General features: G+C 43.2%; 2 protein-coding genes across 4 annotated transcripts in view; one reads left to right on the top strand and one right to left on the bottom strand.

The window, feature by feature from the left end:
* Window positions 1-4,523, top strand: part of ECHDC1 (ethylmalonyl-CoA decarboxylase 1) — a 52,091-nt gene extending 47,568 nt beyond the window's left edge. For all 3 annotated transcript variants that reach the window (XM_075597269.1, XM_075597268.1, XM_075597267.1), the window contains one exon: window positions 3,928-4,523. In XM_075597269.1, the coding sequence (XP_075453384.1) occupies window positions 3,928-4,330 (403 nt within the window). In that variant the 3' untranslated portion in view covers window positions 4,331-4,523. The remainder of the gene's footprint in view (window positions 1-3,927) is intronic.
* A 291-nt stretch (window positions 4,524-4,814) lies between these two features.
* RNF146 (ring finger protein 146) lies at window positions 4,815-19,342 on the bottom strand. Its single transcript, XM_075597266.1, has 2 exons — window positions 18,983-19,342; window positions 4,815-7,105 (listed from the first exon to the last, which is right to left on the bottom strand). Exon 2 carries the CDS (start codon window positions 7,102-7,104, stop codon window positions 6,052-6,054), a length of 1,053 nt encoding a protein of 350 aa, XP_075453381.1. The 5' UTR covers window position 7,105; window positions 18,983-19,342; the 3' UTR covers window positions 4,815-6,051.
* Between the last annotated feature and the right edge of the window lie 2,473 nt (window positions 19,343-21,815).

Here is a 21,815-nt window from a genome sequence, read left to right as displayed (position 1 = left end):
GCCGCCGACGTCACAGACGCGGCATTGAACAGAGTTAGTATCAGTGAAGGAGGCCCACAGCTGGGGCCCGACGTCAATGTGAGGACCGGCAGCTGGGCCCGGCCTGTGACCCGAGACCATCACCAAGGCAGGTAAGATGGTATTTATTTGGGGCGGGTGTTTTTTTTTCACTCAATGTATTTTTTGACTGCATTTGGGGGTGTGGGAACAGGTTTGTATGTATTCGGGGGGTGTTTTGATGTGAAACTTCTTTAGCGGCACCTACCACATTTCCCTGGCAGTAAATTGCCTTGATGGTGACGGAAGTACAGTCCAAGAAGTGACGTCACTGCTGGCAGAAGATGCCGTCAGTGTTGCCAGCTCCCACCAGTCACCGGAGACGAGGACGACACCCCCCCCCCCCCTTCCGTACCAAACTTCTGTACTCCGGCGCCACAGAAATCTCCTCTTTTGACGGGGGCTGCGAGATCCGGGCGCTGTGTCCCCGCATCAACGCCATGGGGAGAAGAGGGTGGTTGCTCCGGGCCGGGGGACTCAGATAGTTTGTGTCAAAAATTACGGGTCATTGCTGAGTGGATAATGCCCGGAATTTTAACCAATCAGAGCAGGGATTTCAATAATGCCCAGAATTTTACAGCTTCAGTCTACAATTAAGTAGTAATCCCCAAAGAACAGGGCATTAGAGACCAATAATGCCCTGGCTGGAAGAGTTGAAGGCCCAGGCAAGGTGCGTATTTACTTGATGATCAAATATGTGCATGAAGCACAAATTATCATCCAGAGTGCATTGAGTTTGTTGTGATATTTTATAATATTGAACAAGTACATTCTCCTAATTTAAGAAGCTGGAAAATCCAACAATCCTGTGGGTGTCTGAGTAAAACAGTTGTTCAGAAAAAATTGCATTTTTTTTTTTTTAGCGATGGGATTTCTTTCCTTAAATGATTTTCTGCTTGGCCTGACATTTCATCAATTATATGTAAAAACTGGCTCAGTCAAAATGTGATCCTCGTTCGTAAAGAAACAGTACCTGAAAAACTAAATATAATATTTAGGAGAAATTAAAGGATGAGATTAGTGTATGTTCTTTATTAAAGAAACCTTGATGGTTTCTAGGGTTAAGCTTTCCTTGCCTCCAAAACCAATGGGGTTTTAATGCAATTTATGTTACCAATGTACATTTATAGCACCGTCAACTAACACACACTATTTTGTAAATTGCTCACCTAAAAATGTTGGATATCTATGGCCTTGAGTAAATATGAAACTAAGTATATAGGCTGTCCTACAAGGATCTTGAAACAATGCATGTTTGATTTATCAAATTATACACACACAGCCAGACTTACTGTCCCAGTGTCCATGGTGGGGTGCAAAATTACACCAGAGTCAGCACTTTGTTGTCCGCAGTCAGCTGGCATAATTATTTTTGCGGTTATTTGTTATTGCAGTTCAGTACTGTATGTGTATCTTCGCCTATGATACTCAGTAGCCGCAAATTGCAAATAAAATGCCGGGGATTTACACATGGTGTTTTACTGCACCTAGCAAGTCTTGCTACATCTGTAGAATTCATTTATTGCAAACAATACAGCAGATGGCCTTGTACAGTAGCTATGCCCTTTCATGCCAGGAAACTTGACACGTGTTTCAATACAGTGTAGAAATGTCTCACTTTAGACACTGCCTTTGTTTGTTATGACCTTGTACTTTTCATCAAAACGCTATGCATTTAGCAAGTTTGTATAACATCAATCACATGCCGTTCCATCTCATACATTGGAGAAACATAACAGTGATCAAACTTGCCTTACCTTTACAGCCATTCAATTAGTATTAGTTGGCGTCAAGAGAGGCAATACATTGAGAAAGCGAGCCTTTGGGATAAGTACCCTAAATACTTAAAAGTTTAAATAAAGAATTGGCTTAAGTAAGTTTTGGGGGAGTTCTTTATATTAAGCAGGTATCTTTCCATGTTTGCATTGGTGTGGGGAAATTCTGCCCCTGATTGGTTAAACATTTCTTCTATAGTGGTGGGTGTTGGTTATCTCCCTGGATATAGATACAGGAAGGTGTGGGTACAGTATGTATCGTGTAAGCCCTTGTCAAAGCCTAAGGCTCCGCTGCACGCGCCAGCACGGCCGCCTTGCTTGCCGGCGGCGCGTGCAATTCACTGCACCGCGATCTGCAGCTAATTTTTTCCAGCACGGGGGGGGGGGGGCACGGCCATGACGTGAGGGGGCGGTACCGCAGTTCAGCCCCTCACACTCACACACACACACACACACACACACACAGACAGGCACTCACAAATACACACACGGGGGGGGGGTGTATCGGAAGGGGGAATCGCTGACACAGCTCGGCAGGTGAATTAACCCCGTCACTGCTAGGGGGGCCTTCAACCCAATACTTAGGTGCTGACATTGTCCCGCAGTACATGAGCAGCGCGTACAACGGCGATGCCCCACACTACAGTATGCTGGCAGGTGTGTGTGTCACACACACACCTCCCGTGGCGAAGAGGAGAGAGTCTGTGGGAGGGAGCAGGGGGGCTCCCTTGGTGCTGCAGAGTTTATTTAAAATCGCTGCTTTCCCCTACCCTCTCCTCCCCGCTCCCCGAAGCCTCCCCTGCTCATTGGCTCACAGCCACACCACGTGACGCGTCGCCGCTTGGGATTACAATTCTCTTGCATCCCCTGGCGGCTGACACGTCACAGCGTGTAGTGAGCCGTGCAGGAAGGAGGGACTGGGACCTGCTCGGGAGAATAACATCAGATGGTGCGTAGCGCGCACGCCCGCACCGCCAGACGCAGCGGGACCAAAGTCTAAGAACCACGTTGGGCTCTTTGCCTTAAATGCTGCACGTCTCGCAGTAGTATTACTGTAGTGTGTCTGTATATTAAGTAAAATATGATTATTTGTACTTTAGACATGTTATTGAGTATATTCATGCTTGAAATATAGTGTAGAAGTGTGTTTTATGGGTGAATATACTAAAACATTCTCTTATCTGTCAATAAGATTAACAAATTCTGATTACTAGTCTAAAGACCCATAAAAACAGTAAATTTGAAAAAGGTAATATGTCACCATAGTGAAGGCATTAATATTTAATGTACAATGCATTTGGTCAAGGGATTTAAGAAGAAGTATTACTCTATATGATGTCTAGTCATGATTAAACGTCACTGACCATAAGGCAATATGCCCGGATGTATTTAAACAAGTCAAGCACTGGAAAGTTGAATCGCCGTCTCCTACATTATGGTTGTTGCTCCAGATCGCATGAGAACTGTCAAGGATGGCATTTCTGTTTTTGTATGCATCTCAGACTGCATTATTTCTTCAAGGTCTGTGAGCGTAAAACTGAAATTGTATATCAATTTAGCTTTAGCATACATAGTACCAGTAACAAACAGTCATTTTTAAAAACGACAGAGAGATAGACCAAGTATAGAACTTAAATTATCCCTGCAATGACACCTGGAAATAAGACGTTGTACTTATTCTATGTATTTTTTGGTCACATGTATTTCTCTATCTGAATTTCTCTATCTGAATAGAAATGTTCACCTGCATTAAGTGCTCATTTACAGGGCTGGTGGTTCAACTCTGTGCAGGGACTCCTATTTATATCCATAACAGTGACATTTTCTACCGCAGCCATTGTCTATCCAAAGTAATATTTTGCAAAGTGCAAGAGTTCAGCGCTAGCACTGTATAGTTGTAAGACTATTAGTAATAGGTATGGAGTTGTGAGCAGTGCCCATAGGTGAATTTTAAAGCTAAAATTTGAGTCAATACATTCAGTATATGTATTGATTTTCATTGAGTGGCTCTTATGGGGACACAGTAAATCTATAAACACTGTTCTAGTAAAAATAAATAAAAAAAAGGCTAATTCTGTCTGTTTTTCTACTGCAGGTTATTGACTGAAGGAAGCGAAATAAGATTTGTCCACAAACACATGGGGCTAGTTCCCGGCTGGGGTGGAGCAGCAAGATTAATTCAGCTCATTGGAAGTAAACACGCTCTTAAACTACTCAGCGGTGCTCTCAGCGTAAATCCTGAACATGCATTAAACATTGGTCTGGCTGATGACATTTTATGCACTGGTGACAAGACATCATTGGAGGAAGCGCACAACTGGTTAGCTCAGTACACTAAAGGCCCATCTGACGTAATCAGAGCTATAAAAAAAGTAGTTATGTCAGGAAGAGAGCAGAAGTTCGAAGATGCCTTAAGAACAGAGAAGGAGATATTTGGAACCGTCTGGGGTGGACCTGCCAATTTACAGGCCTTGGCAAAAGGAGCTAAACACAAATAGAAGTAATATATTGATAAAAGGACATTAATTGGCAAGAATTGCCTAAAATGTGTTTTTTTTTTTTTTTTTTTTTCATACTGGGCAAATAACAGTAATGGGTAGAAAATCTTAATTGTTGACATGTATATGAAATGATTTTGAATTGTAAGCCAAATATAAAAAGTAGTGAATAACTTTAAATAAAACTGAATTCAAAGTAAATAAGATTGCTTACATAAAGTTTGCATTTCATTTCTGCTTTTGTTGCTGCAACAGGTTCTTGTCTACTACACATGGATATTAGATGATCTTAAAATTAGTCCCAGCATTTAGCTGAATGCATTTTGTAAAGCACTGGCGTAATCTATGAATGGGGTCAAAAACAAAAACACTGTGCTCTATTTAAAAAAAAAATATATATATATCTGTTCACTAAATGTTTCTTTTGGGGGGGGGGGAGGGGTGGTTCAAAGAGAACACATTGAGAAAAAGACAGAAGAGCCACTTTTTCCTCGCTGGTAAAATGTAGTCTTTATTAAATTACAAATCTTGTAACAAAAACAAGACAACTTTCAGGGGAAAAGATTCTAGATACAGACTAGACAGCAAAGTCTAAGAGGATGTGTAAAAATGTTCAACAAAACAATATTAGCTCTTTTTACATATGCCGCTGGAAGGTTGAACTAAAAATGGTAGCCATTTGTCTATTAAACCACATCATTACTTCAAACTTACAACTACAGCTCATTAAATTACACATTTGCCAGACTCCTGGACTTTTACATTTGGTTTTTCGTGTTCCTCTTGTAATCAAACCCATGCAGAATGAAATGGGATACACTGAGCGTCTTCAGTGGTAAAGGGGCCTGCAATGAGTTCTATGCTGCAGCCCATCTAGCATTGAAGGAGTCAATTCAACAATCACACAGTAACAGTTTGGTATGCATGCTAAGCTATACACTGACAGTAATACGTGATATTCTATAGTAGAGAGGGTTTGAAGAAATATCTTCTTGTCCAATTCAACGGAGCACTTAATTATATTAAACTTAACATGGAAGCCTGTAAGAGCCCAACCACTATTAACCTAGCATTAAGTGAGCAGATATTTAAACGTTAAAAGGCATTCATTCTTCACAAGGGACCAAGTTAAGCAGTTACAAAACAAACAGACATACAGGAAAGACATTTGAAGACAGAGTGGTGCTAGGAGATTCATCTTAAGTGCTGAAGAGGTCTGAAACACATTATGCCTGAAGCCGAAGAACAAAAATGGCATTTCTCGCCACTATCCCAAAATACAGAACGGGAGGGGGGAAAGTAGCTGGTAAGAGATGTTTCATACAAATGTAAATAAATAGTGCAAGCAGGTAGGATAGTCTATACAATGTGCTGCCTATGCTAAAATGGACAATAGGGAGAATAACCAATGTTACTTTTCTAGACATACAGGGCTATATTTACTAAGCAGCACTAAACCATAAGGGACCTTATGGCTGAGCGCACTTCGTAAATACAACCAAAAATGTGTTTCTGGCCCTTTCAGCACTCAGGAGGTTAAACCTACCTAGTCTCTGATTCTACACATATAAATAGATCTTCCAGCTAAAAAGGGAGATATACTTCAGGTTAGGGTTCAATATTTCCTTTTTTTCTTCAATAAACAGCTATCTAGGTCTGAGCTCAATTCTAAAGCAAATAGAATCTTACAAGGAACAGCACTTCTTTCTCTGGCCAAACGCCTAGACCTCTGTCACTGTACACTGTCCATCAGGCCTTCTGGATCTCACAATGGTACTTTGTGCACCATTAACTGCCGGAGCTGTGCGATCTGGAATTGCCTGGGTTGCGCTGGTTAATAAATGTCTCTGCGGCACAAGAAATGCATTCTGTCGCAGAGGGGGAAGGCCTTGGTCACTGCCATCATCTGATTCAGGTTCATCTGCTGCAGCATCGGGAGCTGGCACTCTGCCTCCTGACTGTAGCTGTCCCTCCTCACCTTCCCCTCTGTTATTCCTCCCTGTTGAACTCTCTCCGTTGAGCTGAAGCTGGGCAAATGAGTTCTCAAGTGGCGTGCTTCCATCAGAGTGTGGGATAACTGGACTTGTAGGCTGGCCACCCAGGGACACGTGGGGCCTTGCAGGTAACACAGCAGTGAGTTGGCTGGACGAGGCCCCAAGGGCTGCCATGTTGTCTGCACCGTCAGCTGAGCTCTCTCTTGCTGGATTTACTGCCGCTGAATCGCAGTCCAATCGCAGCCCAGCAACACCCTTCTTTGGTATGTCTACAATGTCCCTTTTGATCTTTCGACGACGTCCATGTTCGTTGCGCCTGTATTGTACCATGTTCTCCAAGTCAGCCACATAAAGGAAGCCGGCGATCAGCATCTCTGTGTTCTTTTTGCCTTTTGTGAAGGCATCTTCTAGCTCCCTGCTTGTCCTCTCGTCATACTGCCACCACCCGTTTCTGCCCTCATAGTACCAGGCGTACTCCCCATTCCCACGGCTGGCTGATTTCAGTTCCTCAGGGGACAGCAAGGTGGGCTTATCCAGGAAGTCCTCAGGGATCTCCTGCCTGCAGAGGGCGCAACGCCTCCCAAGCCATGAGGCCCCCTTCACACACAGGTAGCAGAAGACATGCTTGCAGGGAAGACTGACCGGGTGCACGCAGGTTTGCAGGCAGATAGCGCATTCAGGAACGGTAAGAGAAGGGGCACCATTGGAACAAGGCTCACCCAGCATTTTATTTGTGGGCAGCATGTTTGCAGAGTGGCTAACCTCACCACAACCAGCCATCCTGTAAAGAAGTTAAGAAAGGAAATGTTAAAAGTACTGTTGCATTCTGAACTGTTTAGTTGACAATATTAAATGATTGCTACTGGCTTTTCAGCACCACCTTGATTCCTACCCATGATATTACCTCGTGTTTGGATAGAAATGGGCATGCATGATTTTCGACTGCTTTAAAAACGCTTGCTCCTGGTCTACTAACTCTTATTCAGAAAGCAAGAACGTTCCACCTCTCAAGTATTAAAAGGTGAAAATATCTGCCAGCAATGTCAGTTGTTTGGGGCGTTCACCCTGTTCTAGACTAGAGGACGTGTGCTCAAAGAAAAATGAATCTTACCTTCACCTTACTTGTATCTGCAATCCGTTGTGCATTTGTTGCAAGACATACAATGTGTCTTTATTGTAGACTTCACTTTCCCTTACCCATCATGAACTTGAACAGTTCAGATTTGAAGGAATACCATGACAGACCTGTACTGATCAGTGATATTTTGTTTTGGGAGGGGGGCTGTTAGTCAGCGTGCTGTTTGGGGAAATAACCAGTTAAAAAAACAATTGAAGTTCAATACAGAAATGGAGCTACATAGAGGAGTGTGTTCGCCAGGGTTGGTAAAAAAAAAAAAAAAAAAGTCTAAAAATTCAGTTCTGGTGCCTCGATTGTTTTTTATTTTGTTCAGCTTTGCTATGGAGACGTCCCGTCGATCAATGCCACTATTGGCAAAATCGCCCCCCATCAAGCTTTGCACTTGCAAAGTATGATGGCGTGTAATTTTGCCAGTCCTTGCGTTAAAGCCTCTGTGTGCTTTGGAATCAACATGGTGTTTGCGCGTTCCCTGCAGCTCCCTCTACTCTGATCACATGGTGCATCATGAAACATGTGACACTGCAGGGGCTTCTTTCACTTTCTGCACCGTTCTCTCTAATGTGAACTACACCCAACCCACCTCGTTAAAACACCACATGTAAAAGCAGTCACTAATAAAAAAAAAATTAAAAAATACATGACAACCAAGGGAAATGTCATTAAAAATAAGAAATACAAAAGTCTACATAATCATCTGATCAAAACACATAGGTTTTTTTTTTAATGCCCCAATTTTTTTAATTCCTTTTATTATGACGCGTAGGTTAAAAGTACCTGCGACACCACATGTTCAATGATGCACCATGTGATTGAAATGGAGGACACTGAAGAGAGAACACAAGTAGACGGCTGGCTCCAGGGCATAGGGAGGATTCAACAGAAGGACATACGGAGGCCCCATGTAGCTGGTGACCTCAGTGTCAGACCCAAACATTTGACAATATATCCCACATTTATAGGTTTATTATTTAGAATATTTGTGTCACAATTATAACATCCATCAATAGTTCTACCCCTTAGTAATCCATTTGTTGAATAAAATCATATAATTGCCAGGTGCTAGCCCAATTTTGCAGTCAAGGAAGCAGAGTTGCAATGTTTTTTTAGCACCATTATTTTGGTCCTGACAATATTGGCTTCTTTAGGCTCTTCCCTCTGTTACCTGCAGTCCAGTCAAAAATGAGAGTTCCCATCGGCAATCCTGACCTTGATGGCCCTTTGTCGCCACAAGCTTAACATGGCTAAGGCCCCGCTCCCAGAGTCAGCGCGCCCGCACTGCAGACAGGCGGGCGCTGACATACACAGACCGCGATATGCAGTCTGTAGGGAGCGGGAGGTGGGCGGGAGTGGGAGGCTTGAGCGGGAGGGTGGGCGTGGCTTGAGCGGAGGGACCCGCTACTCTCCCCCCCCTCCCTCCACGGCTCGGGCTGCTGATTGAAGGTAAGTAAAGCAACACACACACACAGACAGAGGCAGGCACTAACGCACTCAGGCACACACATACACACACACAGACACGCACGCTGCTTTCACTCCACACTCCTAACCGCTCCACGAAGCCTCTCCTCCTCCCGAAGCCTCCCCTCCCCATTGGCTCACAGCCACACCACGTGACGCGTCAACGCTAGGGATCACCATTCTCTTGTATCCCATAGCGGCTGACGCGCCACAGCATGTAGTAAGCTGTGCAGCCAGGGGAAACCGGGACCGGCTCCGCAGGATTCCCCTGCTGGTGGGGAACCTAGTGTGTGGTCACCCGCGTCACCGAGCGCAGCGGGACCGAGGCCTTAGACAGAAGTTCTCATATTCCCTCCCAAACCAGGTCCCATTTTTCCCTTCTCCATTATAGTCAATAACACAACTATCCACCCAGTCTCACAGGCACACTGCCTACCGGTTACACATTCCTCTCCTCCGTTTCCTTCTCACCACATATAAACGTTACTACATCTTACCGTTTTCCCTTCACAACATTGCCAAGATACGCCCCTTCCTGTGTTCCACTACCACTAAAACATGCCCTTGTTCTCTCCTATATTGATTACTGCAACATTCTTTTATCAGGCCTCCCTGCCTAACACCTCTCCCCATTACAGTCCATTCAAAATGCTGCTGCCCCAATCATCTCCTGCTCTTCTTAGCGCTCGCTTCTGACCTCCTGAGCTCTCCCTGCTGGCTTCCTATTCATTTCCGCATAAAAACTAAAAAATCCCTCTCCTTTATTTTAAGGCTCTCAACTCCTCTACATATCTCAACTGATATCTTGTTACACCCCTACTCGGTCTCTTACACTAAACCCAGGGGTGGTCTAACCTTTGCACCTTTTAGCACTACAACCCTCTCCCGTCTGAAAACCTTTTTCACCAACCTTTTACCAAACATTCCTACAATATGAAACGTTCTTTCACTTAATACTCGTTAACCACCTTCTCTTTTCATATTCAAAGTCCAGCTGAAAATCCCCCTCTTAAAAAGCAGCAGCTCATTAAACATTTTACACCTCTGCTACAAACTCCAGATGCCCTCCGCTATCTGCACTTCTAATAATGCACTTTTTACGCCTAGTGTGTCCAAGGCCTCGTCCAGGGTGACGAGTGGGCGCTCGCGCTGGCCGCGATGAAACACATTGCTGCAATGTGTGTGGTCAGCGCCTGCTCGGCGCTTAGCTGCTTGCCGAAGCAAGCAAATTTGATTGTGGTGCATCATGTGAGCGGTTCGCCCAATGAGGGCGAACCAGCTCCGTGACATCATGGCTGTGCCCCCGACGCCCCCCGCACCTAGCTGGCCATAAATCGCCCAGCAGAGAGCGTGACATCACGACGCACGAGCGCCAGCATGCTCGCTCCCTGCAGCCCAAGTCTCCCAACATAACCCTTATGCCATGTCCCCCCTGGCTACTGCAACGCCCGCTGTGGCGGATGCTGCAGGGACAAGAAGCACCCCACAATGGGGCCGGGCCTGCTGCGAGGGGGGGCCGCTGTGCGGCGAGTTTTTGAGGAACACATGAAAATTGAGATGGAACTACCGACGGAGCACTAGGCCACGCCCCCCAGCGGTTCAGCTAATGGTGGCAAACCTGCCAGGTGACATCATAGCCGTGTCCCCGTCACGCCTCCCCCTGTAGCTCTCTGCAGACCGGGGAATTCGGCCGCACATGCTGCCTGCCTCGCAGACGCACAGGCAGCGGGGCCGCAGTCTTAGATGCAAGCACTTTAGGGCAGGGGCGCCTTTAACCTTTATGTTGTCATTTACCTTTTGCACATATTCCCAATGTTTGTGATGTATTTACCTCCTGTTGTAATGCTCTGCATAAAATGGTTAGCACGATTACACATATATAGTTCAGTTACTGATAGTTGTAATGTTTCTAGGGTCACCAACAGCCTAAGTATTTTTATATATCCCAATGAATTCAGAGCAGACAGCCCTTGCATTTAAATACCACTCACCACCTTGGCTAAGGCTGTTTAGTAGCCAAGTGTCTTTTTTTATTTTTTAAATATGACATATAGATAAGGGCAAGTACAACTGATTCAAAAAAGGTTAGAAAACTCATTAGCCACAAAGAAAGAAACAGTTCTGTAAAATATAGTACTAGATAACATTATACCAAAAACTTTCCCACTCTGTTTATCGAAAAATAGAGGAGATTAAGCTGCTCCAGTCTTGCATATCTGTTAAATAGAATCGCGTTATGGAGCCAAAATGGCGATCCATCAGCTGGCAACAAAGCAGAGGCAGGAACATACATGTGTCAACATCCGCTATATAACCAGCACTAGATGGGATCTCACATTCACAAACCACCTATTTTAAAGCTGCAATATCCTACATGTGTTTCTTTTTAATAAATCAGTTCTGTACTATGAGAAAATACTTGTAGCATTGTGTTTTTAACAAAACTCTGACATTTGTAAATGTATTATAAGGTAACAAGCATTTTTGTTTCTATAGCAACCATTTACAATGTCACATTCCCTTCCTCTTCTGAAACAGGCTTTGGCACACCACTTTTTGGACCCTGTCTCTAGCAGTGCACCAATTGTATCTAGTGACTGCGTGGTCATATGATCTTCCCCACAGAACTCTGCATCTTTGGTCCTCTTATGCTGCACTGGCAGCCATTTAATGAACCCCCAAGCCGAATCTTCGCTGATCGATCACAGAGAACGTATGCACATATTAAAGGGAAAATAAAAAACAGCTTGGACTGCTGCTTTAATCGACAACCCTGATTATGAACAAGTATCTGCTTCCATATCCATATTTATCCCTTTTTTAGCAACTACGAAAAGCTACCAACCATATTTTGCTTTCCCCAAGTCTCTGTTATCTTATACCTAAAATTTACAGTAACTTGTACTGGTGTCTGGCTGCTTTACTTACAAAATATTTACACCAATGTTGCTTTTTCTCCATTGTGTAGTCAATTACTGAAAATAGTCTTTAGATTGGTGGATGAGCTGTATTACATCAGACTGTGCTACATGCCATCAGCTAGATGGCAGACATTCATAAGAGACAGAATATGAAACACAGACAGAGCTCAGTGCACATCCAATGAATCTTATACATGGTACAGTCAGTCAGTGATATAGATATATATATATCTTTTGAATAAAATTGCCTTTTAGTTTAACTCTTTGGCCAAAGTGTTGTAAGCCCTTGAGCCCCTACACGGCACACCACATTTCAAGGCTTACAACACTTTGGCCAAAGAGTTAAACTAAAAGACCATTTTATTCAAAAGATATCTATACATATATATTTAGGCACTGTACCGTGTATAAGTTTCATTGTATGTGCACTGAGCTCTGTCTGTGTTTCATGTTCTGTCTCTTGTTTTAAATATAAATATATATTGCCATGCTCAGTAGCACTCCTCGGTGACACGTGTGTGTGTGTGTGTGTGTGTGTGTGTGTGTGTGTGTGTGTGTGTGTGTGTGTGTGTGTGTGTGTGTGTGTGTGTGTGTGTGTGTGTGTGTATATGTATATATATATATATATATATATATATATATATATATATATATATATATATATATATATATATATATATATATATATATATATATATATATATATATATATATATATATATATATATATATACTGAGTTAAGTTATGGTGAGTAAAAAAAGTGACAAAAACTCTCCACAGGAAAGCAAATATGCAAATATAGCTGTATGCTCATCTGCATGTCTTAGGCAGGTCTGCAACCCCACCTTTCCCCATTATCACCCAGCATACAGCACTTCCACTGCAGCAAGGGATTCTGGGAAATGACATGCAAATGACCACACAGTGTCACTTTTAGCCTCAATAACCATTTTTAACATGGTTCCCTATAGGCTTAAGCTTGCTGCATGGTCACAGCTTTGAGCACAGCCAGGGTTAAGGTGCATACCCAGAAAACCACCCACAGACAGCTGTTTCGACCTTGATGGGTCTCATCAGTGTGGGGTTGATTTTACTGGGAATGCAAGAGAGGCTTATGGGATAGGCTAAACCATAATACTGAGTTAAGTTATGGTTATTGAGGCTAAAAGTGACACTGTGTGGTCATTTGCATGTCATTTCCCAGAATCCCTTGCTGCAGTGGAAGTGCTGTATGCTGGGTGATAATGGGGAAAGGTGGGGTTGCAGACCTGCCTAAGACATGCAGATGAGCATACAGCTATATATATATATATATATATATATATATACAGCTATATATATATATATATATATATATATATATATATATATATATATGTTATTTTGGGGGTTCAATATGAGCTTGTAGGTGTCCTGTATGTTAGACATTCATAAGAGCCTGAATCCATGCTTATCTATCCTCAAATAAGCAAATCATTAAACGAAGGCTTGGTTACCAATATGAAAAGATGGCATAGATACATTAACTTTACACAAACCCCAATAGAAAAACAGATAGTCAACCGACTGAAAAGAAATCTAAACAAATGAATGGATTAACTCCAGTCAGTGTTGCAGAAGCCTGAATCATCACTAAATCAATGCAAAGCAGACACCTCCGTCACTGACCAGGTGTTCTGCGCATGAAGTAACCAAGCTTAAAAACAAAGGGGAATGCCGTCTCCTCCAGCTCATTTTCTTTACTTTAGAATATACTATTGTTTTGTTAATGTCTCCTACAAACAAGTTTTTGTGCTGCAATTCTCCCTTGTTAAGCTGCAGACGTTCCAATATTTGTATGTAAAGTCCAGAGTTATGACCAGATGGAGTAAATAGTACATTTGCAAATGCTTTTATTTTCTCACCAAATTTGAAAGAGTGCAGTTTTAATACTTATTTGTTAACCATGCATATTGTGTCACAGGAACAGCAGGCAGCATATAGCAGGATGGATAGACACCTACTGCAACCCCATGTTATCTGCCATTTAAGTTAATAGTAGATAACGTGGGCATACCAGAGGCCAGCAAATCTCTCACAGACTATAAAATACGATAAGTAGCACACCAATGGTCATTTTGGTAATGTAAACAGCTATTGGTACTTCAACACAAGGAATATGCAGTGAAATGTGGTACATAATTGCAGTATATGTCCCAGCTGAAAGCTACAAGCTATGAATTTTAAACTAACTAAACAGAGTGGGCAAATGGTTGAACCCTTTCGCAATGTATTGCTGGCAGTAGAGGGATTGTGATATGCAACAACACTGGTGAATGTCACGGACTTTTCCCACAACTGGTATTGAAGAAAAAGGGCATCCATTTATTATTTTCCGTGTCAAATAGCAGCAGATTTGTTAACGTATCGACTGTATAGAATAAACCCCATAGCGCACAAACTCTTATTCAAGCTGCCTCAGACTATTAAACATAAACCCCTTTAAAGGGACAATCCCACTAAGAAAAAAGTGAACTAATTCCAGTCCCATGTTATGGGAAAGGGAGGGGTCTCCCCATGATAATTAATACAAATGTTACCCAAATTTGACACCACGCTCCTACGCATCTATGCACTCCTCACCCTACAACCTTCCCAAATTACCCTATTCCATCACATCTTCTCCACTCCCTTTCTTTTGCCACACTATGTCCCTACATAAATCACCCTTTTAGCCGCTCTTACATCTGGCACATTCCCATCTTCCTCTAAACATGGAATCACACACATTGGTAAAAATAAATAAATAAAAAAAAAAAAAATGTAGACAAACCTCTTGACCCATTGTGTTCTCTCTCTCACTCACTCTCATATGGGTTCAATCCTTTACACTCCACTGCAACAGCACTAACAAAGTGACCAATTCAGAGCCAAGTGAAAGGGTCATTTCTCCTTACTAGTTCTCCTGGCTCTTACTGCGACACTGGATCACCCTCTCCATTCCATTAGCCTTCATGATACAGCCACCTCCTGGTTCACTGCCCACCTATCCAATCACTCCTTCAGTGTTTCCGTCGCTGATGTCTCCTTCACTCGCTCTTTCGGGGTGCGACAACGAACGGTCCTTGGCCTTCTGCTCTTCTCTTTGTGAATAATCTTTTGGCTTTCAGGATCAGTTCTATGTTAGCAATACCCAAATCTACCGCTCCTCAGCTGACCTCTCCGCCTCTCTTGTCCCGTATCTCCAACTGTCTCTCCACAATCTCCTCGAATGTATCCTCAGTCCATCCCTCTTCAAGTTCTCCCACTTACACCTCAGAAATAATCGCTAGAATACACCATTTTCTCACTCTTGATGCAAATTTCTACTGGTTAGCATTACCTTTGTCCGCATGTCCCAAGTCCAATCCATCCAAAATGCTGCTGCCAGACTCAAACTCACCCCTCCACAAATTCTAGAATTACATTCAAAATCCTACATAGCTCTCAATTATTCTACCACCCCTCACCCCCCCTCCACCTCAGCCCTCGACTTCAAATATATTCCTAAACGCCCCTGCTATTCTGTCCATGACCTCCACATCTCCCCTACGGCTTCTCTCAAACAACACCCTCTCTCTGAAATTCCCTACCACGTTCCATCAGACTCTCCTCCAGCTTTCAGACTTTAAACAATTTACCTTTATAAAAGGAAGCCTATCTGGCATCCTCCCCAACCCCAATGGTATCATTTACACGGCTGAACAAACCTTCATACCAACATCCCCACACCTTAGGAGTAGTTATGTGGCTTGGCCAAACTTCATCTTGAGGCGAGCTCCATCCCACAATGAGCAGCCACTTTCTCTTTTGTTTCAAATTGTATTCCCTCTCGATTGTAAGCGCTCATGGAGTAGGGCTCATTACCTTTTCTATCTGTTTGCACTTGTTTGTCCTTTATTTGGCATTTCATTTTATGTAGTTGATATTATGTTCCCCTATTACACTGCACTGCAGAATATGTTGATGCGTTAAAAAATAAATTACAAATACTCATGGTTTATTTAGAATGTTAGACTGGAGGGGTTTCGCTTCCTCTGGCTACTCCCTGTTCAGCAGGACAGGATGGGAAAATAGGAAAGAAAACACTTAATTGACAAACACTTCCCAATTCAGAGAAGAGGGAGTTCAACTGGCCAGCTATGTGGGATTGCACCTTAAATGTTTCTGTAGGAAGTTGATTAAACGACCCTGCAGAGCAGCATGCAGTCCCATATGTGCTTTCCTTAGCAACATATACATCCTATTATGTAATTCTCTGTTTTTGTTGAAGCAGCTTTTGAAGAATTGTATCCCGTTAGTTGAGAAGGGAACTTGAAAATAATCCGGTTCCAAAGCTTACGACCACCTTCTAAATAGAAGGAATTCCGTTTACAACCAAAAAGGAGTTGTGAGAACTACTTATTAAACAGATTTCTGCATTCACCAAAGGGCACAAGCTCTATCCTGAAACCAGACAATCCACATTAAATCAACAATGCAAACCCTGTACTGTATAATGGAATATTTCTTTCAAGTGTCTTTCGGGGCTATAACCAAATTGTGCCCACTTCAATCTCATGGTTCCTTAGCCATTAAGAATAGTATGTTTTGATATGACTCTTGATATAAAAAAGAGACACTCTGATGTTCTTTTATTAAACTCGCAAACTGTCATATACACACAAAAAAGTGGGTAACCTAAAAATGTGTATTCTGAAAAATCAAATTAAAATCAACCCAATATAATTAAAATGCCAAACTAAAAAAAAATATTTACATAGACCATAACACTATGGGCTTTACCAGAGGAAGAGGCATCAACACCATGAAAATTATTTTGCCTTTTTACCCAGACTCATTTTCAAAATATAAATGAGTGCGCTGATTCTTGTTTTTGATGGCTATTTCTTTTGGTACTGGAGAGTGGTCACCTTGAAGAATGTCCTAGCACCCTATGATAGGCGCAAACAAGTTGTTTCCTCTGGTTCCTTGATGCAGTCTGCGTAATGAGATTACGACTGTTTGCTGCTGTATATACTTTTCGAACAAATAATGACATTGCAAAATAATCACTTGATTAGTGTTGGGCTTCTTTTTAGCACTAGGCAGATTATCAAGAGATGAAATAACTTTCAGCCTGTATGGAAAGACATGATGTCTGATGCAAGAGATGGCAAAGCCATATAGTATTGTAAGGCTACACACTAAGGCTGCGCTTATAGTGCAGGCAATGCGACCGTGAGACAAGAGACAAGAGAGGGGGACCGGGGGCGTGGAGGAGGTGTGGCAGTGAGCGTTTTGCCCTCATTGGCTGAACTGCTCACGTGCCCCTGACGTCACGCGGCTATCGCTGAAAAAGTAAAAATCTTTTGACTACCGGCAATCGCGACCGCTCCATCTATGGGCACCCACGACAGACTGCATGTACTTGCTATGGCGCTTCGTCGCCGTCCCCAGCACTATAAGCGCAGCCTAAGGCACCAAACAGATTGTAAGCTTATCTGGGCAGGGACTGTGTCTAACAATCCTTTGTGCTGTGTACCACGCACTATACTGTAATTGTGAAGTGCTTTTAATTCTATTGGGAGAAAAGTGCTATATGAAAAAGTTATTCTTATTTGTGTATATTCACAGAATACAAACTAAGCACATCCCTTCAATTGCAAAATGAAGTGATATTTATTTTATCATTGAAATATCACTCGAGTTTGCAAATGGAGATAAATTCACAATTGTGTAATATATATATATATATATATATATATAATATATATATATATATATATATTATATATAATATATATATATATATATATATATACATATACACACACACAGTGGTTGACAAATCACCAAAAAATCTACTCGCCACCTAGTACCAAACGTGTGCTGCTTGGGCCAATATTTACTCGCCCGGGGGTTAAATCCACTCGCCCTGGGCGAGCAAATGTATAGGTTTGTCGAACACTATATATATATATATATATATATATATATATATATATATATATATATATATATATTTTTTTTTTTTTACAGCACAGTTTGGGCACCACTCCATAGAAAGGACATTATGGAACTACCACTCCATAGAAAGGACATTATGGAACTAAAAATAGAGCAGAGAAGATCCACCAAATTAACAAAGGGGATGGATAATCTGATTTATGAGGAGGCTTGCTAAATTACATTTGTTTACCATTATAAAAGAGGCAACTAAGAGGGGATATGATAACTATATACAAATATATTCAGGAACAATACAAGGAGCTTGCCAAAGGACCATTCATCCCAAGGGCAGTACAAAAGGACACACGGTAAACTAAAGGTTGGAGGAAAGCAGATTTCACCAGCAACAAAGGAAAGGGTTCTTTACAGTAAGGGCAGTAAAAAAATGTGGAATGTATTACCCATGGAGACTGTGACGGCAGATACAACAGATATCTACCAAAAAAGGTTGGACATCTTTTTAGAAAGGAAAGTTATACTGGTATGTACAAATTAGTAAACATGGGAAGGATGTTGATCCACCGTGCGCACTCCTGCAGCCCAAGCAGTTTGTGAACTAGGCTGCTGGAGATCGTACACGCGTTGCTGGGGCTTGGCGGACGCATCACTAAGCTGGTTCGCCTTCATTGGCTGAACCAGCTCACGTGCGGCAGCCGCCTGAAAATACAAAATTTGTTGTATTTTCAAAAACGCGGCTGCGTCAACGCGCCTGTCGGCGCGGGAGTGTCCCATAAGATAATAAAGCAGAGTGCTTGCCGAGTGCACGCACACCAGTACCGTAATCTGGGCCTAAGTCAGGAAGGAATCTCCCCCCGCCCCCCTATGAGACATTGGATAATGTTTCACCGGGGTTTTTTGTTTGCCTTCCTCAGGATTTATATACCGTCAGGATAAGTGATATTTTCGTGGGAGAACTCAGATCCATCACCTTTTTTAGTGATCAACTCCAAACTCCATATAGTGCTAAGTAACATGTACAAATGCTCTTCCCCAGCACATGTATCCAGTAATTAATAATATTATTGGAACAGAGTTTGACATGTAGCTATTATAATGGCTTGTCTCTCTCTCCCCTCCTCCCCCGCCAGCTGATCGGACAGAGAACACCTGGATACCCGGACACATACTCACCAGATCACCGCTCCCCGCTCTGCGCCCTCCTGTATTATATCTCCCTCTTTTCCGCCCGTTTGTTGCTGCTCTGAGTTTGAGGCCCCGGTGGAAGCTTCCGGCGTCACCTACGTCATGTGACCTTTGCATTGACGTCACCGCGCACAGCTGAGAGGGTGAGTGCAAATACACCACCGAGACGTCATGAAACCGGGTGCGCTGTTTGGTCTCAGTGCGCGGGAGCTGTCAGACACACTGCCAATAACTTACACAGGGGCCGTGGCCACGGTTTCTTTATTCCCGGCTTTCTCGTTCTGATTTCGGGAGACGTTATTCCTGTTTCCTTCGCGTGGTGTATGTTTGGGCAACTTGTTCCCTTACTTAATATGGCTGCCGGGCCATTTGTGACGTGGTTGGTGCGCGGGAGGGCGGTCTCACAGAACCCGTGGTGCCAGTCGCCTGAAGGAGCCAACCAATGGCAATGCAGCCCCCCGATTCTGTGATGTCACCCGCCACACAGGGTGTGACGGTCGCCATGATCTCCGTGTCGCAGTGCCTTTTTGCCGCCGAGGACGTCCCGAGAGAGGGTGATGTTGCGGGAGCATTGATCTTTATTTACCAGTTTGGTATTTTGTTCTATCACGTGGGGCTGTGTACATTATAAATAAAGATTGTGTGTTTTTGTTTTTTAACCGATCATTGTAGTTGTCGATGTATGCTGTGTCGGATTGCCTGTGGGGTTGAGCGATCTGATTGGCTGATGCATTTTGCATGATATTGGCGCGTGGTTGGAACCTTGGCTGATAAGTCACAATTTTCTGCTGAGTTGTGATTGGCTGCTGGATATAGCTGTGGTCATTGCAGTTGTTAAGCACTAAATCACTGGTCTAGTTCTATGTGTAAAACAGCAGCTGCATTTGTTCACAAGGTTATGGAAATAGTCAAAGGAATGTCTTTATTAACCCAGGACATACTTGAAAACGAGAGGTAACTCTCAATGTATTACTTCCTGGTAAAACATTTTATAAATAAATAATTCAGGGCTGCGCAAACGGGGGCGTGAGATTCTCTAGAGCATGCGCAGAACGGGGGGTCCGAGGTCACATGCGCAAAATGGGGGGGGGGGGGTTGCCGAGGTTGCGTATGAAGGGCGAATTGCTGGTCTACGCATGCCCACACACTGAAAATCGCTGGTTCCGCTTTCTGGCGATTTTCGCTTTGCGGCGGGCCCTTAGAATGGAACCTGCAGCATGCCCGGGGCCCTCCTGTATATACAATCCACTTGTATCCCCTGTCGGCTGGTGCGTCACAGCACACAGTGAGCCAGGAAGCGAGGAGGCACCGGGGACAGCTAGGGAGCAGGTGAGGGGTGCGCACGCCGCCGGCTGCAGCGGGGATCTACCCTTAGGCTAAGGCCCACTGCACGCCTGCCTGGTGGCGCGTCCACGGCACTTCAATGCGGTCTCTAGGCAGAGTTCCCAGGCGCGGGGTGTGTGTAGCCAAAATGGGGCGGGTGGGTGTGGCCATGATGGGGGGCGGGGCCATGCAACCAACAAAGCTGTAAAGTACATTCAATGTCCTTCATTACATAGATGCAAAACGTATCATAAAAATCTGACACGGAGGCACATATTTTGGAAACCTGATATAAAGTATTGCTTACCTTTTGTGTCTTTGAACATGTGTATTATTCTAGTGACTTACTATATAAATCAGCATGGTAAACAAACTATCCTAATTAAAATATTAGGTCTGCAACACTGATTAAATTAGTGCAAATATTTTTTTCATTTATGAGAAAGATTAGCAACATTTATACACACTCATCTCAGTTTTATGCAAATAAATTACTCTTTTAATCAAGTTGCTATAAAATGTTCTAGTATAAACAAAGCTGCTCAATCAACGCAAAAAAAAAAAGGGCACCTCTGATTGGCTCCCTGGCGCAACATGTGATGCGTCGCCGTGTTGTATCCCCTGCTGGCTGACGTGTCGCAGTGAGGAGGCACCGGGGACTCGTAGGGAGAAGGTGAGGGGCGCGTGCGCCGCCGGCTGCAGCGGGGACCTACACTAAGGTCCCATACCTTTTTATCTCCGGTGGCTTCTGGAGACGCAGTGCCATGGCAACTCGGCAGCATTTGTCACATGAGGCCACGTTGTCGTGACGTCAGAACACCGGAGACGAGGCAAGGAGGGGGGCGCGAGCAGGCAGGGGGGTGCAGACTGAAAAGTGTGCGCACCCCTGTCTTAATTGACGCTTATGAAAATATTGGTGTTAATAATGTTATTGGTTTTGAATTTCGATAAAATGTAAAGTTGGATTGATTGAAAAACAAACATACATTTTTTTCTCGCGTAGGTTAACTAATAGTATTTTCCAGAAACTTGGTGTTTTTCCTTTCAAATGACTCCTTGTAAAATGTTTTCTACAGTAATTAATCAGAACCATTAATCAGAAATCAGGCTGCTTTTATTTTTACTTGCTTACATTTCAATTTGTATGTAGCTATGTTGCCAATTAGAGCATGTTTATGGTAATATCAGCTTGTAAACTGTCTTACTCCTTTATATTCTTGTGTAGTCCTTTTTCGGAACCCTCCCAAAGGAACTACTGGTCACTGTACGATACCTGCGGCTCCAGGAGATCTGAGCCTCCGCTAGCTGGGAGCCTGGGGTAACACTTATACATATACTTAGCGCAGCGCCTCCACTTACCCAGGATCCCCGTGACGTAAGATTCCCCTGGGCAAGAAACATACAACACCTTATGATTGTAACTGGTTTTTACTGTAATAATGCATCGTAGCAATAACACATAACATGTACTTATACTCTAACAGTATAACCTTAGTGG

The sequence above is a fragment of the Ascaphus truei genome, chromosome 4 (assembly GCF_040206685.1).
Source record: "Ascaphus truei isolate aAscTru1 chromosome 4, aAscTru1.hap1, whole genome shotgun sequence".
NCBI classification, from domain to species: domain Eukaryota; kingdom Metazoa; phylum Chordata; class Amphibia; order Anura; family Ascaphidae; genus Ascaphus; species Ascaphus truei.
Note: the sequence above shows the minus strand (reverse complement) of the source record. Positions and strands in the feature narration are given on the sequence as shown.